The sequence below is a fragment of the Seriola aureovittata genome, chromosome 19 (assembly GCF_021018895.1).
Source record: "Seriola aureovittata isolate HTS-2021-v1 ecotype China chromosome 19, ASM2101889v1, whole genome shotgun sequence".
Classification (NCBI taxonomy): domain Eukaryota; kingdom Metazoa; phylum Chordata; class Actinopteri; order Carangiformes; family Carangidae; genus Seriola; species Seriola aureovittata.
The window spans coordinates 22,927,218-22,955,000 of record NC_079382.1 but is presented as its reverse complement, the minus strand read 5'-3'; the positions used below and the strand labels follow the sequence as shown (position 1 = coordinate 22,955,000).

Sequence of the window (27,783 nt, the reverse complement as noted above, 5' to 3'; positions counted from 1 at the left end):
TTACACTAACGACTGTGTCGTCAATAAACTTTGGAACCTTCATCAATTAAACTTCACTAAGAGAAAACAGAATGTTTGTCCGTACATTAAACACTCGTATAGAGTTTGAAGGAGATTTGTCTCAGAAGCGTTCACACTTTATAATAATGTTACAGCTGTGGGTACTTCCTCTATTTTATCTAATGTTGGCATTCTCAGAAATGAAATGAAAGAGTTTTGTTTGCTGCTCTCTGTGGTCGAGGGTCAGGGTGTGATTGTACTTGTATTAGAGTCTGACTGATACATCAACAGGGTGAGGAGATTAAAGCAATGGCCTGACCACTGCAGAGCAGACCAGAGTCTTCAGCTGTATACAGTCTCTGAATGACGTCCGCTCGTTGGGCTGCAGGTGCTAACAAACTGGATTTTATGTTGTTTATGAAACAGACAGTAAAACACAGTAAATGAACCTCAGCTCCATCATTTTATCCCTCATCAGTTCATCTGTTGCTAAATTAGTTAGCCGATAAACTAGCTAAAGCCACGGTTTGTAAAGTGTATTTACACTCATTCTGTCTGGTAAATATGTGACTCTCATGTCGGGACAGTTACAGTCTGTGTTGGAAACATGTCTGATATTCTCTCACTGGCTCGTCTCAAAGGTAATGACTGTAAGATGATTCAGACACTCCCCATGTTGTTTATTTTGCATGCTAGCTTCTTGACATTAGCATTAGCATGTTCCTCTGCTAATGTGGCTTGCTTTGATTTTACGCCCACACGCTGGAGCTGGTTTTGTGAACGTTAAGTCTCATCTGAAGCCAATTACATAACGAGAATAGTCAGGTATATATGGATTTTTCTCACCACACTATTTCCTACAAGCTAACAACAAGCTAATGGAAAGCTAACATGGAGATCAGACAACACTGGGGGTTTTGTAAGGCTTACTTTCATCTGATTTTAAAAAGTCACACAAGCAGTTCTCACATTACTTCCAAGTACGTATGCAAAGTTAGGCTAAACACATTCTGGACCTCAACAAGGATGAAGCTTGCATCCATCTTTTCATCTGACTCTGGGGAAGACGCTTATGAAATGTCAAATTAAATTCCCGCTAAAGATATTCAGACTCGTGTGGAGTCTGAGGACACTTCCCAACCCGTAAAATCTTATTAGCATTTAGTGGAAAGGCTGCAAATAAATAACAAGAAGAAATCAGACAGGAAACAAATTAGCAAACGCTGAGCTCTCCCTCTCTGCTGCGTCTTTGTAAAATCAGATGTTTGTGTACTGTGCGCTCCTGTGATCAGCTGATGATTAACTGATTAAGTAATTCATCTGTCGGTTCCCCAGAGAGGAACCATCAGACGGCGACTTCTCTCTTTCTCCCAGCCTCTGTCTTTCCTTCTCTGTCACCAATTTACCAGAGACGATAACAGTTAGTTATAACGTTATTCTGTCAACCTCCGTTTCCAGCGTCAGGACAGAACTTGAAATCCCAGCATGGACGAGGAGTCCTTAAAGTGCTCAATGAAAAAAAAGAGGAAATTTCAACATTTACAATTCCAACTGGGAACAGCTTCTAAACGGACTTCATAGTGTGATTATTTTCTCCAAAGAATTAACTGTTGAGGAAATTTACTTTCATAAACCAGCTCTGAGGTCGAAGCATGACGACATGAAGAGTTTGAGGGGAAAACATCAACACTAGGATGTAGGTTTGGGGTTTAGTGTTGTAGAATACAGAGTTTTAGTTTTTGGATCTTCTTCTTTTTTGTTTTGGATTTAGATTTTTGGGGATATTTTTGCATCTCACCCCTACACCTCACTCTAACCAAGTCATGAATGAGTCTCTGGGTTTCAGTTGGTTGAAATCAGCTCAAGACATTTTCATGTTGTATTCTCCAACATGAAATACATCAGTAAATTCTCTTCAAGCTTTTACGTCTCAGTTGCTAACGAGTGTCTGAACGAGGCTCAGAGGTTGTCGGGGACGTTGAGCGTCGAACGTCGTCGTGTTGAACATGAAAACTGATCTTCTCTCCAGTTCACCTTCACTGCCTCGTTGTGTTTATACAAACTGTCACTAACGCTGTCAGAGGAAAGAGGAAGAGGTCAGAGCTGAATCAAAGTCATGTGACCGTGGTGTAGTAGTTTATAGTCCAACATTAGCTTTTTACTTCTGCTGACTGTATTTATCATGAAGTGGTGATGATCCTGCTGAACAAAACCTGTTGCTACCTTCAGGGTTGGGCTGCTATCATCCCTGCAGGACGGTATCACTAGGTGGCTTTGTAGTGAAAAACTAGGGTCCTAGAAACGCCGTCTTCAGATTGCGGCCCTGTCCTGAAACCGCAGCCTCCGGTACCGAGTCTGATCCGGTGTTTATATTTACCTAAATGACACAGCTGCCAAGTTCATCCGGTTCACACTCTAAATTTAAATCAAGATAAAAGACAACTGAATTCAATCCAAAAGATTCTTGTGCCAAATACGCTCAGTATATAAAGTAAAAATAAATATGTACACAGCAGCAGGAGATATGCAATGTTGATTAAATATGTACCTGACACTTTAAAGTGACAGATTGAGATTACTAAAGTTGGGCCTCCTTCTTTTCTCCTGCTTCCAAACCATGAAGTTTATAAGCTTCAATTATTTCTACGAAAGTTCAACTGGGAAAACGTGACTCCTCAAACTGATGTCCAGCACGAGGAGCCGGCGGGGAAGTCACAGCTCCCTAAAACAAGATGATATGTGATAAAAATATTACTGAGCCCTTGGAATAATCCTGAAAACGGAGCGGTGAAGTAAAAGAGGCTTTTTAAATCAAATCAAAATTGAAACCAATTCCTTGTTCTCCCACAAAAACATCAAGACTTAACCGTTAAAAACGTCTGTCAGAGTTTTTATAGGAGAGTGTGAATATCTGAGCTCTTACTCTGGAGTCTGACTCTGGTTACGCCTGATGCTGAATGTTCCTGGGCAGCTCTGTGCCCTTCGCAGCAACATCAGTCTGCTCTGCCAGCGATTCGCCATCCTGCCCTTCTCATTATCTCTCTGTTACCTCGGGCGTCAAACCACCGCTGTCCTGAGCTGTGCAACCTCTACATGCCAGCCTCCCACACACACACACACACACACACACACACACACACACACACACACACACACACACACACACACACACACACACAAACCTCTACACTGAAAACAATACCGTAGAGATGCTCCAAAATAACCTCAGAACATCTCAACGAGTGCTTTGATTTCATAATGGATGTTTAAATCTGTTTTTTTTTTTTTTTTTACCTAAATAATGAAATCTACTTCAGTTTCCACGGCCTCATATTCAGCCTTCAAATGTTATTTTCTTTGAGAGAAAACCTCTGTGGTCCACTTCTGCTTCAATGCAACTACATTTGGTTTGATATATATTCCACCTGTTTTATAGAAATGTATGAGTTTCGTGCAGATGGATGTTTTTGTGGCTCTGGCCTGTTTTACTATGAAAATACAAACATTACATTGGCTGCAGTTTTACTCCAGAGAAATCAAGACTTGTAGTGAATGTCGCTTTGCCCCCCCCCCCCCGACACACACACTTCTGTTGGTAACTCACTGTCTCTGCATTTCCAAAGGTGACAGAGATCTAAGGCAGAAACGGAGCGTCCTGCAGCCTGAAGGGTCGGAGCACTGCGGGACGGACGGCCATCGCCCGCCGTGACCTGGGGACTTCGCAGCTACGCGCTCGGCCTGATTGGTTTTCTATCTGCGGCCCCGTGAGGGGGCGGGTGGATTTACTGACTGGAGGCTGCGAGCTGCCGATTGAGGAGGTCTGAGACCGTGACGTGAGCTCATTTATTGTTGCTACAGTTCGGTTTCTGAGCTGCTGAGTGAGACGTTTGAAGCCGACAGACAGGACTGCAGCCAGTCGGACACCCTTCATCAATTCTTTTACAATCCAACCAGAAAAGTCTGCACAATTTATAATATTTTCTTTATTATTTTTTTTACGTGTTTTATTTTTCATTTTGTTATATCTTTTCTCTCTAATGCTGTTTCAGACAAAATATAAATTCCCTTCATTTTAAATTGTTCATTTATTATTTTTGCACCTAAAAAGATTAAAATGTATAGCTATGGTGAAGCTACTGAAATCCAGGCTCTGGAAGATTAAAAGTCTCCACTGAATTTATTATCTTAAATTTATTATCTTTAAACCTCATTGAATGAAGCAGAAATTGAAACTTGACGAGTTGAAACTGGTCGAAAACATTTAAATTAAGTTTATTTAGGCAGATTTTAATGGAAATTTTTGGCGGGAGAAAAGTTTCAAATCGTCCTTTTAGAGATTCTTATTTTTTATCTTTCAAAATAAAAGTTGTAGAGAAATGTGAAGCCTTCAATGGCTAAAACCAGAAATCTTAAAATCTGATTTCTCATACTTTAGAATTCTTCTCTTAGAGGGAAAATACATTTTCCTGATGATGTTTTCTTTGCTTCACATGCATCCATGTTGGGTCAATAATATGATCCTAGATAGCAAAATAAATCCAGCCCATGCTGGTTTTCTTCTGGCCCAGTATACGTGCGGTTCCACGGCCCAAATCTGGCCCATTTACAGCATGACTGTCACGTGCATCTGGACACATTTCTTCTGTCCAAAGAACAAAATCAAGAACCCGGGCATATGTTGGGCCAGAAGTTTCATTTTGTTACCTGGGGAGTGACCTACAGTAGAGAATCTGAGCAGCTCCTAAATGTCACAGAAAGAATGAGTGATCCAAACATTTAACACAATAAGTCAGATGTAACATTTAAGACATCCTCAGACCTCCGCACTCATCAGGCTTCATGCAAAATCATTTCTTGGAACAAAGAACTCAAAGAAAACGATGTAAAAACTGGACATGGGCAAAGCAAGAGGAGCAGCTCGTACCTGCGGTGCCTGGCGTACTTCCCGCTGACGTGACCGCTGCCATCACAGCCGGGGGTGGGACAGCTGAGGAGCAAACACACACACACACACAGTGAGAACACACACTCTACAGTAGTGTTGGGTGAGTGATATGCAGGGTGGGGTTGTGGGTGTCGGCTGCTCGTTCTGCAGCTCCACCTGACGTGGTGTGGTCAGTGGTTTATTGGTGAAGTTACGCTGCGCTGTTGTGCGTCAGGGTTTCCTCTGGGGTCTCTGCTTCAATTTAATACCACATCAAACGCAATTAAGCAGCAGAATGGACGGATGGATTAACTATTTAACAATGATTAATTCTTTTTACAGCTGCAGGGATTCATTTCTTAAACAAAAAGGTCAAATATTGGCTGGTTTTGGCAATAGATGTATATTTTAGTTTAGTAAAGGAAAGTTTTGGACTGATGGACAAAACAAAAACAGGAGAGGAAATATTAAATATTAACAATATTAAAACATCCCGAGGCCTTTTATTGAGGAAACTGAATTCTGGGCTTCCTGCTCTTCCCTCGTGATCGTCAAGATGTAAAAACAGCAGATCTTGTTAACAGCTGTGAGAACTTTACACAGCTTTAAAATCCACAGTCACAGTGGGATGAACCTCATGGATCTGTGACACACAACCAGCCAGTTGTATTTCACACCTTTCTCACTGTTTCCTGAATCAACTCCAGCAGCAACAGCAGCAACAGCAGCAGCAACAGCAGCAGCAACAGCAGCAGCAGCAGCAGCAGCAACAGCAGCAGCAACAGCAGCAGCAGCAGCAGCAACAGCAGCAGCAGCAACAGCAGCAACAGCAGCAGCAGCAGCAGCAGCAACAGCAGCAGCAGCACAGCAACAGCAGCAGCAGCAACAGCAGCAGCAGCAGCAGCAGCAGCAGCAGCAGCAGCAGCAACAGCAGCAACAGCAGCAACAGCAGCAGCAGCAGAAGAAGCAGCAGCAGCAGCAACAGCAGCAGCAGCAGAAGAAGCAGCAGCAGCAGCAGCAACAGCAGCAGCAGCAGCAGCAGCAACAGCAGCAGCAGCAGCAGCAGCAGCAGCAGCAACAGCAACAGCAGCAACAGCAGCAGCAGCAGAAGAAGCAGCAGCAGCAGCAGCAACAGCAGCAGCAGCAGCAGCAGCAACAGCAGCAGCAACAGCAGCAGCAGCAGAAGAAGCAGCAGCAGCAGCAGCAGCAGCAGCAACAGCAGCAACAGCAGCAGCAGCAGCAACAGCAGCAACAGCAGCAGCAGCAGCAACAGCAGCAACAGCAGCAGCAGCAGAAGAAGCAGCAGCAGCAGCAGCAGCAGCAGCAGCAGAAGAAGCAGCAGCAGCAGCAGCAGCAGAAGAAGCAGCAGATCACTGTGTCGCTGTTTTCAGTCTGTACGTTGGTGGATTTTGTGTCTGTTTTTAAGCGTTTTACGTCTCTTTATGATAGTTTTTGTCTTTGTGATGATTCTTTGTTTGTTTCTTCTGTCTCTTCGTATTATTCTTTTTTCTTTGTTGTCATTTTTAGTCTCTTTGTTCTTGTTTTTGTGTCTCTGTGGTTACTTTGAGAGTCTGTGACAGTTTTGAGTGATTTTGTGATTTTGTGTCTTTTAACTTCACTATGACTTTTAACAAGAAACATTTACAGTGACTTCATGTAGAGGCTCTGGTCCAGGGGCCCCACACCCTCATCCCTCCATGAAGCACAGGCTTCCTGTACTGCATGTACTGTACTGTACTGTACTGCACTGTACTGTACTGTACTGTACTGCACTGCACTGTACTGTACTGCACTGTACTGCGCTGTACTGCACTGTACTGCACTGTACGTACTGTACTGTATGTACTGTACTGTACTGCACTGTACTACACTGTACTGTATGTACTGTACTGCGCTGTACTGCACTGTACTGCACTGTACGTACTGTACTGCATGTACTGTACTGTACTGTACTGCACTGTACTGTACTGCACTGTATGTACTGTACTGCGCTGTACTGCACTGTACTGCACTGTACGTACTGTACTGCACTGTACGTACTGTACTGCACTGTATGTACTGTACTGCACTGTACTGTACGTACTGTACTGCATAGTACTGCACTGTATGTACTGTACTGCACTGTACGTACTGTACTGCACTGTACTGCACTGTATGTACTGTACTGCACTGTACTGCACTGTACGTACTGTACTGCACTGTACTGTACGTACTGTACTGCACTGTACTGTATGTACTGCACTGTATGTACTGTACTGCGCTGTACTGTACTGTATGTACTGTACTGTACTGCACTGTACTGCACTGCATGTACTGTACTGCACTGTACTGCATGTACTGTACTGCACTGCATGTACTGTACTGCATGTACTGTACTGCATGTACTGCACTGTACTGCATGTACTGCACTGTACTGTACGTACTGTACTGCACTGTATGTACTGTACTGCACTGTACTGCATGTACTGTACTGCACTGTATGTACTGTACTGCACTGTACTGCATGTACTGTACTGCACTGTACTGCACTGCATGTACTGTACTGCATGTACTGCACTGTACTGCATGTACTGCACTGTACTGCATGTACTGCACTGTACTGTACGTACTGTACTGCACTGTACTGCACTGTACTGTACGTACTGTACTGCACTGCATAGTACTGCACTGTACTGCATGTACTGTACTGCACTGCATGTACTGTACTGCACTGTACTGCATGTACTGTACTGCACTGTACGTACTGTACTGCATAGTACTGCACTGTACTGCACTGTACGTACTGTACTGCACTGCATAGTACTGCACTGTACTGCATGTACTGTACTGTATGTACTGCACTGTATGTACTGTACTGCACTGTATGTACTGTACTGTACTGCACTGTACTGTATGTACTGTACTGCACGTACTGCACTGTACGTACTGCACTGTACTGTACGTACTGTACTGCACTGTACGTACTGTACTGCACTGTACTGCACTGTATGTACTGTACTGCACTGTACTGCACTGTACGTACTGTACTGCACTGTACTGTACGTACTGTACTGCACTGTACTGTATGTACTGCACTGTATGTACTGTACTGCGCTGTACTGTACTGTATGTACTGTACTGTACTGCACTGTACTGCACTGCATGTACTGTACTGCACTGTACTGCATGTACTGTACTGCACTGCATGTACTGTACTGCATGTACTGTACTGCATGTACTGCACTGTACTGCATGTACTGCACTGTACTGTACGTACTGTACTGCACTGTATGTACTGTACTGCACTGTACTGCATGTACTGTACTGCACTGTATGTACTGTACTGCACTGTACTGCATGTACTGTACTGCATGTACTGTACTGCATGTACTGTACTGCATGTACTGCACTGTACTGCATGTACTGCACTGTACTGCATGTACTGCACTGTACTGTACGTACTGTACTGCACTGTACTGCATGTACTGCACTGTACTGTACGTACTGTACTGCACTGCATAGTACTGCACTGTACTGCATGTACTGTACTGCACTGCATGTACTGTACTGCACTGTACTGCATGTACTGTACTGCACTGTACGTACTGTACTGCATAGTACTGCACTGTACTGTACGTACTGTACTGCACTGCATAGTACTGCACTGTACTGCATGTACTGTACTGTATGTACTGCACTGTATGTACTGTACTGCACTGTATGTACTGTACTGTACTGCACTGTACTGTATGTACTGTACTGCACTGTACTGTACGTACTGCACTGTATGTACTGTACTGCACTGTACTGCACTGTATGTACTGTACTGCATGTACTGCACAGTATGTACTGTACTGCATGTACTGCACTGTATGTACTGTACTGCACTGTACTGCATGTACTGCACAGTATGTACTGTACTGCACTGTACTGCACTGTATGTACTGTACTGTACTGCATGTACTGCACAGTATGTACTGTACTGCATGTACTGCACAGTATGTACTGTACTGCATGTACTGCACTGCACTGTTAGCCCTGGGTTAACAATATGAATGAGTGAACGATTAGAGCAGCCTGGTGTTCCCGGGGTTTTGGATGAGCTCAGGGAGTGAAGAGTTTGAACTTTATTGGGAATATTCTCTTCTTCCTAATCTGGAGAAAATAAACAGGTTCAGTCATTGAGCTGGTTTCACTGTCGGCAGCAGGTCGAACAGTTTCTGTCTGAATGGGTTTTTCTTTGCAGCCGGCAGCACGGCTCTCCAGAGCTCTGAGTCACGCTGCTGCAGCTTTCAGGCCGCTCTGCCCCGAAGACACGCAGACCGCCGGCCAACGCACGCCGCCCGGCTTCAGGGACTCGCACACCCGCGACCTCTGACCTCACACTGCAGAGCTCCACCCACCCTCCACCCAGCATCACCTGATTTATACACGCTTACTTGCAGGCTAAAAAACAAGATACAGAGGTGAAGATTTAACATCACGAGTGTAAAGACGCAGAGGAGGAGGAGGAGAGCGATGGAGAAAGAGGAAGGCAAGAAGGTAGGGGAGGAAGAGGATGAGGAAAGAGGAGTATTGAGTATTGAGGAGTATATGAGGAATGGGAGGACACAAATGGCAAAGAGGAGGAGAAGGTAATGAAGCAGGGGGAGGAATCGAGGTGGAAGAGAAGAAGAGGAATAAAATATGGCAGAAAGAGGGTGATGAAAGACTGGAGGGAGAGAAGCAGCAGGGAGAGGAGGAGGTGAGAAAACAAGGGGAGGAAGAGGACGAGTGGAGGAAAACAGGAGGCGATTGGCTCAAGGTGAGGAGGCTCATCAATCAGTGTAGGAGCAGAGACTGATAGTGTTGCCTTATTGATCCAAGCTCTGTGTGTGTGTGTGTGTGTGTGTGTGTGTGTATCTTCACTCCCTCGATACAATGTCAGACACACTTAATCGCAATCATGGTAAAAAAAAATTCCCACAATGCATTAGTACAACCTTAATGTTAGTAAGCTGCAAAACGTCCCTTTTTTAAAACTACAAAATATTTTCTTCCACTTGTTTCCAGAGCCGGCGGGCCCCGGAAACAAAACCAGATGTGGCCCTAAAAAGGCAAAATGTCCGGACACACCATGAAGTGGCAGAGCAGAATTAATTCACACACCACAGTTGGTGCTGGGAGTTTGATTCCTGTGATTTACTTTCATTGAAATGAATTGATTTTTGTCTGAAATGTTGCCGTGATAAACGGCTCTGAGCCACTGACTTCAGTTGTTCCTGAAATGATTACAGACGTGTCAGTGAGTCTCACTGTAGCACCAGGCGACATGTTCCTTCATCACACTGTAAGTATGTGATGACTCAGTCCCACACACACAACGTCCCGCTGCCCTAAATACTCTCTAGGGCACCAAATGTGGATTAATCCGCTGCTGAAAATAGTCCCCAACAAACACAACATTTCCTCCTGCTTGACTAATGTTTGAAAAAGAAAAAACCTTTTGCCTTTTACACAGAGATCCAGCTGTAACGTCGTTAAGAAGCCGTTGCCGAGGCGAGTGATTTTAGATAGCATGCAGGCGTTGTGTAATCCAGTATCCTGTCCCACCGTGTCAGCTCTCCCCTCAGTCTCTGTGACTGCCTCCGCCGACCGAACAAAGGCGGAACAACAACGTTCCCCGTTCTGTGTTTGTACATTTTGTACAGAACAGTGAGGCGGGATATAGGCAACATTCCCGCCTTCTGATCTTTTCATGGGATTTGCTGACAGCAACAAAAACAAACAATATCACCAGGCTAATCCTTATACAAGTGTATAAACCTACATGGAAAACACTGTAGCTACGTCCTAATTCAGGGGCCGGATCCTTTCGGAGGTGTGGCCCTTCACAGCCGTCGTAGAGCGCGAGGGCCGGACAGAAAGGAGACGGTCTGCGTCATCAGCTCTGACTGTGGCTCTTGTCACCTAGCAACCTTGACAACGTGAAACTTTTCAAGGCCCGTGGTTTGGACAGTTGTGCCGTTAGCTGTTGAACTGAGCTGAAACACAATACTTACATTTAACTGTGTAATCCTCAGGCTCTCTGTTGTGTTGTTTGCTGCCGCACTTTCAGTGCTGGTGCACAATTAATCTCGGGATATGTTCGACCACGAAGGATCCATCTGTGGGAGCCTTCGTCGCACAGGAAGAGAAGAACGCAATTGAAGGAGCCTTTGAAATGGGACAGTCTAGTCGTGCCGCTGTGACGCAATCTTTCTTCAAATGCAGCCTCTGAAGGATTCGGCCTCTGAATTGGGACACAGCTTGCATCTGTTATTTAAGAGCACTCTGCATCCCGCTTCAGATTTTTTTTTTGCCTTTTTGCCTTTTTAATCAGCATCTTCTTGGCACCACCTTTTCACTTCCATTTTTTGTCTTCATTTTCAACATGAGTCACCATGTGAAGGTGGGCGTGTTGTCAACGTCCCTCTGCTCCTTCAGCTGCAGCCAGAACCATATCCAGCACACTGGGATCTGGATCAGGATTTGTCCCGATCCATCCTCAAAGAACTTCATGTCCGTTTGTTTTAGTATTTCTTGTGCACAAGCAGGAGTTCTGGCACCGAGGACAAAGGTCAGGAGGTCACCAGAAACATTAGGGGTCATCCTCAGGGGACCATAAATTTCCACAGTAAATTACCTGAAAATCTGCTCATTCGCTGAACTCATTAGTCTCCCCTCCTTTCAGGACAAAGTCACTAATCATCAACCTGGAGTTAAAGTGATGCAGCAGAAACTGCAGCTCTGATTCCCACTGAGCTGACAGATGTGATGTGTTTATTTTGCAATTTAAATCAAGTCATGGAAGAATTTTAATATCAGAGCCACGTTTTTTTTTTTTCTTCCTTTTTTCCTCAATCTGCCACATCACACCACAATGACAAATTAATTTGTACATGTTTATCCCTGCAGATTAGTCAGATTAGTCCGTGACTGTGATAAAAAATAAAGAAATAAATTAAAACTGATGAAAATATTCAATGATTCCTCGTGACGTACTTATAGTATTTCACAGTATTTAAACTATGAGTCATTCCTGTCATTACTGCTGACTTCAAAGCGTCTCTGTCCATGTCTGGCTCTGGGTGCGCAGCCCTCAGCGGCACCCATCAGATTTAAATTCTGGGTGAATCACACTGAGTTTTCTGCTCCTCCGCTCAAGGCTCACATGGTGCAGACAGGACATGTTGTTTACAGTAAAGCACTGACCTGGATCAAACCGGGTTCAACCATAATCTGCTGCACACACCAATATTTGTCAGTTTTACTAAATGAGATTAAGTGAAGCAGAAACTTCCCCCTTCACTCACACACACTCACATGCACATACACACTCACTCACACACTCACTCACACACACACACACACACACACACACTCACTCACTCACACACACACACACACTCACACACACACACACACACTCACACACTCACTCACACACACACACACACACACACACACACTCACACACACTCACACACACACACTCACTCACACACACACACTCACACACACTCACACACACACACACACTCACTCACACACACACACTCACACAAACTCACACACACACTCACACACACACACTCACTCACACACACACACTCACACACACTCACACACACTCACACACTCACTCATACACACTCACTCACTCACACACTCACTCACACACACACACACACACACACACAGGTAGCAGTGATATTCAGCTGCTGCTGGTGTTTTTCTCCAATCATATCACAAAATGTTGTCAGTCGTCAAAATGAAATAAAGAATTGGTCGAGTGTGATTGAAAAACGGTTCATGTATCACACAACAGGGTCTCATATTAACGCGACACCCTGCTGACCCACTGTCGGAGGTCACAAGGTCATGATTCGCTCTCTCCGGCGTAGCTTCCCTATCGCCGCAGATGCCGCAGCAATCCACCTATTAATCTTTCACACACTCATGAACGAAGGAATTCCTCGTTTTCTCAGGAACACACTGGATGTGTCACGTGTGTGCGGCGGCGGCGGCGGCTGCAGAACGTTTTGGTTTTCATTTAGGAACCCGTGTTCACAGGTCAGAGCGACACACTGGCTGCGTCTCCCAGCAGAAATAGAGAAAAGACCTTTTGATGTCACGGTGACATCACAGCAGAAACATTAAATAAAACTGACTCCTTCCACTATAGTTACTGAAGACGACACAGTCATTAAAAAATTTAAATATATATTTTTTAACCATTTGACGTTTTAGTGACGTTTTCGGTCAAAAATAAATCAGAAATGAATTAATAATGAAAAGAAAGCCAACGTTCAGTAACCTGTAAACTCTATGTAGAGATAGATCTGGACACGCAGCCTGTGTGAACACACGCGTCAGCCGCCACGCACACGCCACGCAGGCAGTTTGATCCTGGTGTCTTTCTAGCTGCTTCGTGTTCAGCCAACCGTCTACTAGAGGTCATGACCCAAATAATCCAACATGACCATATTATCTGTAAAAATGTCCTTCTGAGCCAGTGGTGAAGAGGTGTTTTGATATCTATACTCAGCCTTGTAGGAGAAATTCTTCTGAATTACATCTTCTGATACTTTAAGTACATTTTTTGACATTTTTAATGCACAACAATATTTTTATTTTCAGGATCTGAATACAACATTTATCAGCTGTGGTGCCGCAGCCACCAGTGTAACATTATATAGCTTTATGTCCCTTTGCTCGTTGTCACTGTCATCGTCAGACAGTTTGTTTCTTGTTGACAAAGTTTAACAGTATGATTTGTTGTGTTCGCCTCATATTTGAATAATGGGCACGGACAGATTATAAGAAGGTAAAAGCACCTGCACCCCTCGTTTGTAAAGCCCCCAGACTGAGAGAGACACAAAACAACTACCTACACCATCCAGTTCTGGACTCCCATCAGCTGTCCTGTCCACCAAAGTCACAAACTTGTCAAAGTCCAACACTCAGTGAGAGAAATCTTGAATTTCAGATAAAAACAAACAACTTTCACATTCATTACTGAGTGACCAAATAAAAAATCACATATATGCCGGATGGTTAAACTCCCATGACCCCTCATTCAAGAGCATCAGGCTGGGTCACTGCTCTACGACCAGGACAGAATCCACAGTGTTTCCTTCCTTCTAGTCAAACCTCTTAAAGTTTCTCCACCATTGTGCACCTGTGTATTGAAGTATCTCCTGAGCTGATGCATAACTGGCAACACATTGGACCCTTGCATGTAACTGTGCTGGGCCAATGGCATCATTAGATCATGAGTCAATATTATGAGACATGCTAATGACAGGAGAAGTCTCTCAGTATTACTTTCTTTGATGAATGCAAGGTGATGCAATAATAAGAGTCCAATATGATGATGAATTAATTTTGGTTTACGTACCTGAATAACTCCTGTGTAACAGCTTCCACAGCAGCTACATAGAGATAAACAGAACAAAAAGATTAATGTTACAATAACTTCAGTCCTCAGCTGACAATAATTAACACATGTACTGTGTGTGGGCTTCAGAATAACATTTATTATGTCAATTACTAATTGATTTATTTTATGATTGTTGTGGGACACAGGAACCGATTGAATGTCAGTTTTCTAATCACTAATTTAGCACCAAGTCAGTGATGAAATTGTGATAAAAACTAGAGGAATTATTTGTTTTACAGAGCATTTTACAGATTTAATGTTACATGTGCTTGATGTTACAGATAACATGATGTATCAATATTGGAAATTTCCTTGTTAATATCTGATCGACAATTATTATTATCCAGTTGCTCTAATTTAAACAATACTCTTAAGAGGCTAAGATGAAACAGACGTTACTATCAGTTTTAAAGCTAGAAAACTTATCAAATAAACAAAGAAGAAGTTGTGTTTAATTAATATTCTTGGATCCAGCAGGTTAGCCGGCTGGCTAGGTTAGCTAACAAACTACTTAAGCTAACATTAACTTATAATGTCAGCTAAACCAGCTTTTTTTTTTTAAACATATTTATTGCCTTTTTCATGTGGTATTTAAATCAAGATTTTATATGTTAACGTGAGTAAAAATAAGTGGTTGGGACAGGAGCAGTAATAACATTAGCTGACATATTTGTTTTTGCTAGCCATCCTAGCCTTTTGCTGGGAGGCGGTGATTCAGAAGTTTTGAACAAGCTTATGACAAGACAGACATAAAGCATCCTCATACCTCGGACTCCTTTGGATCGTGTTCGATGGCGTTTTTCAACCGCATTCCCCTCCATCTGGAGAGGAAAACACAATTTAACGCTCTGAACCTGTAACGGCTGAATAAGAAAATGTGCTTTTGTTCATAACTTCATTAGCTGCCTGCAAAGTCATGTCAACCAACCAGCTGCCATTAGCAAAGACTTATAAAGTCTTATAACAACTTATAAACTACTTACAATAGCAACCAACTGCCACTTAGCAACTGCTTTCAATAATGTAACAACTACTTACAGCAGCAACCAACTAGCTGCCACCTAGCAACCGCTTTAAGCAACTTAACAGCTACTTAGCAACCAGCTAGCTACCACTTAGCAACCTGAGCAACTTAAAAACTACTTGCAGTAGTAACCAACTAGCTGCCACTTAGCAACCTGAGCAACTTAAAAACTACTTGCAGTAGTAACCAACTAGCTGCCACTTAGCAAAGGCTTTGATCAACTTAACAACTACTTAAGAACCAATAGCTACCACTTGCAACTACTATGAACAATGTAACTGCACATTCAACAACACGACTACTTACCAACGAAGTAGCTGCAAATTAGCAATTTGAACAATTTACCAACTACTTAGTAACCAACTAACTACTAACAACTGCTAGCAACTTACTAGCTGCTACTCATCGCTTATAACAACTTAACAACTAGTTATAATAGCAGCCCACTAGCTGCCACTCAGCAGCCACATTGAATAACTCAACAATTAGAAACCACCTACTGGAAACTTAGAAATTAGCCTGAAAGAACAGGGAACTATGGAAGCAACCATTGCAGCCACACTTGGAAAGTGGAAGCTAACGTGTAACCGACCAGGTAATGTAACATGGTTAAAAAGAGTCATGTTAAATCCTGTTGAATGGGACAACTACAACATCTACTGTCGTATAATAGTTTTATAGTAATCTCACCCTGGTTTTGTCAAGTTACCCATGAATTTACCAAGTGAAATTTAGATTTTGTTTTAGCTACCATTTTTAGCGAGCATTAATATGGTGAACATCTTTCCACACATGGCATACAAACGAGATTACCACTCTCTATTGTTCTTTATCGTGAATTCAGATGTGGAATAAACTTGCTGTCAACACAAACTGTGCTCCATATAACATGAGACCTCACACAGGCCACACTGTTAACTCTTTATTCTAGTTTTGACAGTTAGTATTTCAGTTGTGACAGCGTACCTGGTCGAGCTCAGTGTGGCACCACCTCAATCTGTTGCTGGTCCTTTTGCTGAAGAGTCTTTGCACCAAACACCGTTTCAGAGGCCGTCTTCCAAAGTCATGATCTGAGACAAGAAAACACAGCAGCGTCTCAGTTTTGCTGGATGTCAGATTCATGTTGCAAGAATGAAACCTGTCAGCAGCCTGTTTGTTCTCAAATGTGTAATCGCGATATGACATTTAAACACTCGAGAGACTCCACTTGAGCGAGATCATCTACACATTTTTACTGATATTTACAAATGTGACATTTCATTCTTTCAGTCAATTATGTGTTTCTCCAGAGAGGTCTTACAGTTGCACTGCTAGATGCATTTTAGTAACCCATAATATGACCTAGAAATGATGCATAAGAAGACTAACATGGCATTTATCATGCTCTCGGCAGAGCAAGTTCCCTCATAGACGTTTTTGTACTTGCACTATTAACTTTGAGATTGGAAACTTTGTATGATATAGCAACAGGGGTTTTATTTTGAAAGGACTAGAGGGTAACAGTGATTTAACAATGGGATCATCAATTAGCGGAATTTTCTTTTTGGTGGCACAAACCAAGTAATCAGACATGAGCACAATACATAACAACAGTTACTGCTCTTTTACATCCAAACATTGTAATTAGTCTCTGTGGACTGATTTTAATTTTAGTATTTTTTAAGCAGCCAATATCATTTTCAATATGAACAACAACGGTCACATTCCTGAAGTAATTTCTCCTCCTTTCCTGCACAGACAATAATGGACTGGCAGTTGGAGCAGTTCAATACTGAGCCATATGCTGAAATCACTGCAGAACAGATGCTCAGTGGTTTCAGATTTTAGACACTTATTTATCGTTGTTTTACGTCAGCGTTGACGCAGGTACAGCTGTATAATGGTAGTTTTCACGTCTATAAAATGTTTTAGAGCTGCAACGATTAGCCAATCAACAGAAAATTAATCAGCTATTTTGATAATCAATGAATCACTTTGATGTGCACATTCGTGTACATCTTTTGTGAAACCAAATCAAAAGATTTGAAGATGTCATCTTGGGCTTTGAGGATTGGTGTCGGTCATTTCCCACGGTTTTCTTTTTTTCTTTTTGTTAAACAATCAACTGAAAACAATCAACAGAAAAAACACCCTGCCGTTTTATTTAGGTGTGTAAATATATCCACCATATATAAATACAAATTCCACAATTGAATAAAAAAAGGAGAAAATTACTACTGTGAAAATTGCTGTCAGCGATGACTCAAAATAAGAAGTGTCCGAATTCTCAATTTCCTGCTGAGAGTCCATTAAATATGAAGCAGTGAATGAGTGAACAAGGGGGTCGTTCCACCGAGAGAATTTTTGAAGGTAATAGACTATTATGAAGCATAAACCTCATAAATAAGATAGTGAAAGGTAAATATAGTGCACTATAACAACGTAAGGAGTGAATCTGGACTCAGCTTAAGGTGTTTTTTATTGAATTTTATCAAAGTTAACAAAAGACAGATGACATCTAACCAAAACTTTTCTATTTTAAAACTGTAAATAGTGGAAAACTTTCATTTTGAGCTGAAATAATCAAAATGAATCTCCATGAGATCTCGCTGTGAGCATTTCAATACGAGACGCAACATAAAAGAGAGTAAGACAACAGTGAAACAACAGTTTGATGATGAAGATGTGAACACAGCAGCTCTGTGTGCTCCTCTCTCCTCGGCTGCAGTGCAGCTCGGGGGGTTTGCAGCGTTAATATAAATGTAAATTGTGGACAGCCTCGCCTGAACTCTCAGCCGACTCCCATTATGTTTCCACAGCATAGCGAGGCCGGGTGCATCTGAGGCTGCCACTCCACTGAGCGCGCTCCAGCGCACCCCACATCAAACAGCCTTCCCTCCCTCCGCTGTGAAGAGCTCAGCCGAAGAAAAAATCCTCCGCCTCCCTGGAAACTATACGACTGAGTGGGCTGCCGAATGTGTGTGTGTGTGTGTGTGTGTGTGCTGCAGTGTGTGCATGTATGTCCCTGTGTGTTCAGATGATGTACTAACCTCACGAGTGTGTGTGTGTGTGTGTGTGTGTGTGTGTATGAAAGTGTGCTTCCATAGGCCATGTCCTTGTTCTGCCTGTGTGTGTGCATCTGTTGTGTTTCTATCTTTGTGAGGACCAATTTCAGTTCAGTGAGTGTGAGGACATTTATTGAAAGTGAGGACTTATTTGGAAGGACAGGACCTTTTGTTTAGTGAGGACAAATGAGGGCAGGACATTTCGGGGACATTCAGAAATCATCGGAAAATTAGGAAATTTTTGGGAAATGTTATTTTTTGGAAAGTCATGACATTTTTTGGGTAAGTGAGGAGACTTTTGGTGGAGAAACAGGTTTCTGGAAAGAAGTTATTACAGAATGTATTTGGAAAATGACATTTCAGGGAATGGAGGATATTTTTGGAGAGTGGGGACATTTAAATTCCAACATTTCTGGTATTCGTTTCTGTCAGAGCTGGGGAACGTGTCAGTGATGACTATGTAGAGTAATCTACAGTAACATCTTTGATAATAATAATAATGTTCTTCTATTTTATTCTTTTATGGACATTCTTCTTATTTACTTTGATATTTTGAAAGAAAAACCTGAATTATTAAAGTAAAAGTCAGTCAGTGTGTGTGTGTGTGTGTGTGTGTGTGTGTGTGTGTGTGTGTTAGTGTCCTATATGGCTTGACGCTGTGTGAAGAGGAGCTTCCTGCTGTTTAGTATTCAGCCCAACGCTCTGCCTGTCTGGTACAATATGATGCAGAGCTCTCCTATACAGAGCCACACACACATCAGTATACAGGCATGTGTGCGCACGCACACACACACACACACACACACACACACACACACACACACACACACACACACATGTCGACTAACGCAGCAGCGCGGAGCTTCACCCACTTTGGTACAGCAGTATAGAAACGTACACTGTGTACCTGTATCATTTCTACTGTGAACACAATCTACTGTGCCACTTCAACAGAAGCCTGGGGGGGGGGGGGGGGGAGTGGGGGGGGGGGGGGGGGGGCGGCGCCCCCTGGAGGTCAGAGCCGTCTCAGCACCTCGCACTAACTGATCACTCATGTCGAGTCATGTCATGCACGTACCGCGGCCACGTACCAAAGGAACCACGAGAGACTGTGTCTAAATGTTCAGGTAAGTTTCACCAGTCAGGTAAACACTAAAAGAGCATGAAGCATCAGTGCTGTTGCTATGGTTACTTGCTCTTTAAAATGCCTTGAGTACTGATTGAGAACAGTGGTTAAACGGCTGTTGACCAGAACTACAGTTTGTCTGAAGGCGCCTGATAAAGCTCTTCTCAGAAACCAGCTGTAGAACAGAATTATATGTCGGTTCATTTTAATTTTGAAGCTGCTGTAGCACAACTGAACTGAGTCTTTGCTTGTGATAATAAAACTCACAAGTTAAAGTGATAATCACTTCATGGCGCAGAGGTTTGTGGATTTTGCTCTTTGTTAACTGAGTTTGTTCAAAATTTAATATCTAAATATATTCCAGCCCAAATATCACAATATATAATAATATATAATTATATTATTTTATTTCATGTTTCAGGTATAAGTGCTGCTGCCACTAAACAGCAGTTCAAAGCTCTATTTGTCACATACCAAGGTATGATGTACAGGAAGCAAAGACAAGAAGTAAGGCTCAGGAAATTATACGATATTCGATATTGAAAATCATCCTAAACCTATATGCAATTGCGAAGGCATGTAGATTAAAACCAAACTAAATTATATTAAATTAATGTTTTACTTTGTCTCCAGGGCTGAAAAATTAAGCAAACAGTGAAGAACCAGCAGCTGCAGTTCCTCTAATGGCCACTAGAGTCTGGCTCCAACAGTGAGTCAGTCCTCATAGACTCCCATGTTAAAATGTCCAACTTTACAGCAGAAATAAACATGTTTACAGCCTGGTACAAAAACTGTTTTGGTCTCTAGAGCTAATTTCCTCCTTCATGACACCTGTTTATATAACTCACCTGTTTATATAACTCACCTGTTTACATAACTCACCTGTTTACATTTTATTAAGGACTAAAGTTATGGCGGATTGAGGGCGTGGCCTCTTTGAGTGACAGGTCGGTGAGCGTACTCTCGCCACAAACCACCATGCACCAAAGTCTCAGCTCCACACACGCCCTTCCTCTTTGCTCATTTCTAGATTAGCTAGGAGTAAGGGGCGGAGTCAGACACTGCCAAGATGGCGCCAGTGGAGCAGCTCACTCTGAGCTTCAGAAACCTGTGGGTGACGTCACAGAGGCTCCGTTTCATTTACAGTCTATGAATTGACGATGACGATCTGATGTAACTGTCGACTGGACAACGATGTAATTTAAAAAATAAAATGTTTGGTTTTGTTTAGGCCCAAAAACAACTTGGTTGGGTTTCAGCAAACATGGTGGTTTGAGTTAAAATAACTACTTTGTTGAGATTTGGGAACCTTCGTTACCATGGTTACAATGATAACCAGATGGTTAAGGATATGAAACGCCTTAAAAGAAGCCACTGACTGTCGGCAGGAAACAAGGAGCGAATAGTGGTCGACTCTTAAGGCCGTCCACACTGACCCCTCCCTCTGCAGACTTTGCATGTCAATAGTAACACCAGCCGACTTCCTCTTTTCCTCCCAGTGGTCGCTCCCAAAAGGAATCAGAGGCCATGTTGTTGTTTTCTGCTGAGACGACTGATGCTCTCGTGGCACGTAGTGAAATCCTGTTCACAAACGTGTAAAAAAACTAAACAAAAAGTGCTTTAAAAGTGAAATTGTTGACATACACTACAGTGTTATTGCTCCAGTTTACAAGTGGGGCGTTACCGCAGTAACTGCAGCTTGTTTGCTTGTAAACAAACCGGATTAATCGACAAAGTCCCAATAAATTGATAAAAATACACTGTACAGAAAATTTACTGCACATTTTGGGACAAAAGAAAAAACGATCCAACAACACAAGGACAAACACAAATGTTTGTGGGCCCACACAAGCACACACACACACACACACACACACACACACACACACACACACACACACACACACACACACACACACACACACACACACACACAGCAGCAGCAGCCAGGTGAGGTGTGTGTTTGCGGCAGAGCCAGACAGCAGCTCTCTGTTTTATTACAGCAGAGAACTTTTATCAAACCGAACAAACAGAAACACCTGGTGTGTGATGTGACGCTGCAGCACACAAACCAAACAACACAACCGAACACAGACACACACACAGAGACAGAGAGGGAGGCGCAGTGCTGCTGCTTCAGGTCTGTCGCTTCTTCCGTCTGTCTGTCCAAACCTCTGTTATCCTGGAAATCTAAAGGCGTCTAAACCTTTTCTGCAGCGGCTCTAGAAATGTCGACTGGTTGGTCGGTAGCTGCTGGATACACGACAAATGAGACTCTTATTTTGTAAAGAGAAATGTACATAATTAGTGACTTTACTTTTACTTAAATATAGTGTTAGCTTTAGCATCTGTTTAAAAAAGACAGACTGCACCTTTAATTCATTTCACTGTGTCAGTCTGATGTACAAACTGTTCTGCAGCAGCTCAGCCTGGTGTGAACGCCCCCCCTTTCTTTTCTACCTCCCGTACATCAGCCCCACTCGTGGTTTCCATGGAGACTGGACTGATCGGGTGATTAGCCACATCAATTAACCTCTGACCAATCAGAGGCAGCGCTTGAACAGCAGCAGCTATCTGTGATCTGCAGATACGATCACGGCTGGATTCAGACGTCTGAACACTGAGATGCAACAAACCGGATCAATGAAGTTACAGTGGAAGTCAATGGGAGTCCGACGCTGCTACACTCAATTATAATGGAAGCATATGTGGTTGCTACATTAGCATTTCATTTAGTCTTTTATAATCGACTTCACAAAGTATTTTTCTTTAGTTTGGTTTTTAAATGAAATATTTTCATTATCCGTTGAATCTGGAAAATGGAAAATGAAAACATTTATGGAGAATTTAAAAAATGGAAAATGACTTTGTTTTTTTCCTGTTTTCATCCTCAAGTAGCCCCCCTGAAAATAAATCTTATTCATGTTTTCCTGTTATTTTTGGTGCCTTTGAGATTTCTGCATTTCCATTTCTGCCTCTCCTGCAGCGTTCACTGGTCGTAATGAACCCTTGTACGCTTCATGTTCACCTTTTAAACCCTGTAATGGTTTGTAATGGGAATGTGAAGCGGCCACACGGCAGATTTTCACGCCTGGACACAAATGCACCGCCGGCTTTCCTAACCCTGGCTGGATGACCAGGTCTGTGGTGTCATGTCAGCACTTCAGAGGAGATAAAGTCCTCTTCAGCCCTCAGACGATCTTCTGTCAGAGAATATTCACTTCAGAACAGGAGCCCATCCACTGCGAGTGTCTGCAGACGCTCTGCAGGCCGAGTCCGAGCTGCCGTCACTACGATGCAGGTATATGTGCGTCTGTTGTCGGACTAAAGCAGCGCTGAAAAAACAAGTCACCTGGCTGAAGGCCGCAGAATGCTAACAAGCTAACTGAGGCTAACAGTCATTCCTGGGCTGTTAGCAGTCAGTGGGTCACGTCAACACTCTGCCAGGAGTTTGATAATCTAGAAGGAAATGTGGACAACAGGAAACATCACATTCGTTTGTAAAACTAAACTAAAATTGTTAAAGAATCGAAACCAAAGAATCAATCAATTAAAGAAAATAATTGTCAGATAATAATAGATTATTACGACCGTTCCTCAGGTTTTCTGTGTTAATTACTTGACACAAAAACCAATGAAAGCAATTTGCAACAAGTGACCATGATATAAACTTTAACAGTTCAGGTCTGAGTCCCTGAACAGGACCAGCTGGAGGACCTGCTGTGGTGCAGGTAGTAATCCAGCCTCCGTGTGACTGACCTGACGTCAGTTCACTGCACCACAGTGAAGGCTTTATATCGAAGCCATGACGCAGCTAATTGGCGTAACATCGGTTTATGTATCACGTCTCAACCAAACTGACAGTTTTCACAGCGTACACGTGGGTTCGGGCGCTGCATGTCTCCCGTGCTCCCATCATTCACCTCTGTAACAGCAGGGCACGGGGGCGGAGCTGTGTGATTGACAGGTTGAGGGGTGGATGTGGTCAGTGTGTGAAGCTTTAATGATCTGTAACAAGCAGACGAGGCAGGTTGTCAGTGGCAACAGAGATGCACAATCGTTACTCCGGCTTGACTTAGTGTGCGTGCGTGTGTGTGTGTGTGCGCGTGCGTGTGTGTGGATAGAAAACATCGAGCAGAATCGGAGGTGATGCTGCAGATAATTTTCTCGCTTTGAACAGAAACCTGAAAAAAAAAAACGAGGATTTATCTGACACACGGTTTTCAGTTTAGAGGTGACTGACTGTGGGAGGTCAAAGGTCAGAGGTCACAGCAGAAGAGCCAATTAAAAAAAGTTTTAAATGAATCACCGCTCTGACCTGAATTCCACAGGCATTAACGTGAATGATTTTACACACACACACACACACCATGTAGAATAAGATCTACCTATGATGAATCACTAAAAATGTGTGTGTGTTGTAGAGAGAGAGGGAGAGAGAGTGTGTGTGTGTTGTAGAGAGAGAGGGAGAGAGAGTGTGTGTGTGGATTTTATGGAACTCCAGAATAGATTGTGTATGCCGCCTTCTGCTGCATTCGTTTGTGTGTGTGTGTGTGTGTGTGTGTGACCCCCATTAATCAGAAAGAGATAATCAGATTGATGGGTGTCCTGGCAGCAGCTCAGATCTAATAAACCATAGACAGACAGACAGGTGAACAGACAGACAGACGAGGTCTCAGTGAACAGACAGACAGACAGGTGAACAGACAGACAGACGAGGTCTCAGTGAACAGACAGACAGACAGACAGGTGAACAGACAGACAGACAGGTGAACAGACAGACAGACGAGGTCTCAGTGGTTCGACAGTGTCATCACCAACGCGACAGTAACCAGCTGAACCTCCATCATGAAGGAGCAGAGTCCGTCAGTCTCATGTTAAAGTCTCAGTTAGTTCTGGGTCAAACCTACTGATCGTTTCTATAAAGATGGACAGACACTGTACGTGGATCCCAACTGGTGGTCCGGGGTCCACTGGTGGGCCGCGAAGTTTATTTGACAGTGGGTTGACAAATCAGATTTGATGGAAAGGTGTAAATAAAAAAATATAGCCTATGTATAATTAAGGTTTTAAAACAAAATGATCTTTCAAAAAATATGAGCAAGCTGCCGTTATCTGGCCTCCATATTGTTACGAGGTCGGCTGTGAGCCCGGAGTCGGAAAAAAGTTGGGAACTACTGCTGTACGGATTAGGGCCGATTTTGGCCTCCGACTACTTTGTGAAAAGAGGAGGCGTCATGACGTCTGATTTATTGCCTGAATGATCAATGATCTGTATTGGAGGATTGTTGAGACGTGTATAAATGTGTAGTCTGAATGTACGTGTTCAGATCGGTGCAGCGATCTGTCACGTCCGATTCCCCACAACCATAAACTACAGCGAGCTTGTTTTAATATGACTGGCGTAGTATTGGACATATTGTGGTGAGGGGCTGCTGGGATATAAAACTGAGCCGCAGGACTAGGACACCATCTTGTCGGCATCTTCCAGATGTCTACAACTCCATTTTATTTCCTCTTACTTTCCATTCATAGTAGAATCACATGAAGTAAAGATGCCTCTCTGCGTTTCTGTCAACACTGTGGAAGAAGCAGCTGACTTTGAATTAACTTTATTGAAATCAACACTTTCATGTGTTATTCTTGACTAATCATGAACCACGTCTTTCATACTGAATTGTAATGTCCCTTTGTCACATGATTTTATTCTATTTTTCATATATTTCATTATAATTACGTTTTAATATTTAGTGGCTTGTACTCTTACAAAAAGGGAGGGGCAAACGTGTTTTTCTCCACCGTATATTTCTACCTGTCATTAGTATTAATGTTGGTTGCGTAGACCAGTACGATGTTATGCTGAGCTCTTTGTTGTTGGTTATTGTTTAAAACAACTAAACTCAATAAAAATACTTTGGAGAAGTTGTCACTGGAGAAAACCGACTCTGCGAACATCGAAGTCAACGCGTGGCGTGACGCAACGCCTCCGCCCAGCTTTACACTTCAGGCCTGAACTGAGCGTCAACACATTAGTGCGACGACTCCAGGTTGAATAAACAAAGAGATATGAAATGTGGCTCTAGATGATGTTGATGTTGTCCGGTCCGCTGAGCGTGTCATAGCACTCTCATGAAACTGCCGATGAACGCCAGCTGAGACTGACGGTGGAGTCGATCCTGAGCAGACACAATGAAGATGTGAGGTCTGCTCTTTGCTCGGGATTTAAAGGCAGTTTAAAGGTACATTAGGTCAGAGTTAGAGGATGGAGTATTGTAGTCATAACTGCATAAAAACCTGCAGCGCGCTGCTTGTTAATGGAGGAATGCATCACGTTTTAATAAGTTTTTAACGTTGTTGCTGCAACCACTGATTTTGAAGAAATACAGTAACATTCATCCACCGAGTCTGGAGCTCAGCTCATCAAAGAGACGCTGCAGCAGCTCTGGGATTATTCTGACTGAGCTGTGATGCGAACAGATCAACAGGTGTGAATGGAGAACTCATCTGTGACCAGCAGGCTGGTATGACTGGTCAAGTGTAGGTGAATCTGCCTTTAATATCCTCTTTCACACACAGGTGGTGTCAAGCTGCAGGGATGAGGAAGTTTATTTTGCTCTGCAGTTACGAACAGTCACCAGCTCTGGTCAGTCTGTGTCTCTCTCTCTCTCTCTCTCTCTCTCTCTCTCTCTCTCTCCTCTCTCTCTCTCTCTCTCTCTCTCTCTCTACAGACAGCAGACGGGCAGACAGGAAATAAAGGGAGTTTTTCTTTCATTACTTTCCACCTGAGTTCACCTGGTCTCTTTGTTTATACAGTAAAACATCCAGGAGAGAATCTGCTGTGGTTCACGCAGAGCCGCAAAACCAGGTCGGCCAGAACCAGATACAACAGAGAGACGATGTTTGTCTTGTCTCCGCTCGTTCTCCATCTGAACCGGAGAGGCTTGTTCGTCCCAAACCGGACGAACGGCCCTGTGATCAACAAGAACAGTGTTTACAACCTTTACAAATTTCTGGGTGAGAGGCTGGGACAAACTGAGCTAGAGGCGGCTACACTTCCTCCGTCAGAAGATCTAATTCGAACGACACGCAGTTCGTTCAACCTCGAAACTCATTCAGTGAATTTCAGAGCGCCCTCTGCTGGATCATTACAGTTGGAATATTAATATTTTCCCACACGTTGGAACAAATGTTCGAATTTCAAATAAAAAGTGCCGCTTTACCACTGAGTGATGACGGCAGGGAGGTGAAACAAAGACAGAATCAGAAAATATCTTGATCAAATATTCGTAGCTACTTCATAAACGGATAATTTCACCTTTTATTTTGATGAACAGATTTATATAAAATCTTGACCAACCAGTTTCGAGACTCAAACCAACATCCAACAAGTCCTCCAACCTAAATGAACATCCCGCTGGTCGTTACCCTCGGATACGATCCGTCGGAGCGTACCAGGTATGCCAGACCTTTGTTGTCATGGTTACAATAATAAATACAAAGCTGAGGTTGTTGAATGGTTGTAAAATAAAAGAAACAATGCTGAGTGAAGGATTCACATGGGAAACAAACAGCTGCCTCTGTCAAAGTCCTGTGTTTTGATCCGTCCATCCTACTAATGTTGAATTTGTCACGTTATCACGTCACCTCACTTCCTGGTTTGTTCCCGTCTTAATTACTTCAGCCACTAGAGGTATATAATAAGCTGCTGCACAGACGACCTCAGCACATCCCTTATACCTACGTCACCAGTTTATGCAGATCGGGATACTTGTCCCATAGAAGTCCTGTCTGAGAAACTTCCATATCCAACACGAACCAAAAACCTCTTGTTGACAGAACTCAGGAACAGAAATCTGGCCTCCAAGAGAAACAAGCAAAGAACAACTACTGAACAATAAAAAATCAAGAAGGGCAAACACAACTCATCCTACAGTATCTACACACGGAGTCAGAATAAATCCTGCCCTAAAGTTTCAATCATTCATTCAGAAGCACATCAGTTCTTCGTACGTCCAGATCAGACTAGTGACGAGTTGACATCAAATCTGGTTTAAAATTCATGTTTAACTGTTGAACTCAAGAGCAAAGTGCAGCTTTGACTCTAATCAGGCTCATGACCAAGACGTTTAAAATCTCAAACATTAAGTAAAGTTTTCAGAGACAAACAGACTGTGAATATACAGACAATAGCTTCAGACAACATTCCCCCTCTCTGGTTGTTGG

At 43.0% G+C, this 27,783-nt stretch overlaps 1 protein-coding gene and 1 long non-coding RNA gene across 13 annotated transcripts in view; both read right to left on the bottom strand.

Moving 5' to 3' along the window:
* LOC130187285 (uncharacterized) overlaps positions 1-27,783 on the bottom strand; it is a 94,246-nt gene that overhangs the window by 52,877 nt on the left and 13,586 nt on the right. The window lies entirely within an intron of this gene.
* The window catches only part of myt1la (myelin transcription factor 1-like, a), a 70,377-nt gene that overhangs the window by 40,082 nt on the left and 2,512 nt on the right, over positions 1-27,783 (bottom strand). For all 10 annotated transcript variants that reach the window (XM_056404713.1, XM_056404712.1, XM_056404710.1 and 7 more), the window contains 4 exons: positions 16,357-16,460; positions 15,133-15,187; positions 14,325-14,358; positions 4,925-4,987 (listed from right to left, as the gene is read on the bottom strand). In XM_056404713.1, coding sequence (XP_056260688.1) covers positions 4,925-4,987; positions 14,325-14,358; positions 15,133-15,187 — 152 coding nt within the window. In that variant the 5' untranslated portion in view covers positions 16,357-16,460. The remainder of the gene's footprint in view (positions 1-4,924; positions 4,988-14,324; positions 14,359-15,132; positions 15,188-16,356; positions 16,461-27,783) is intronic.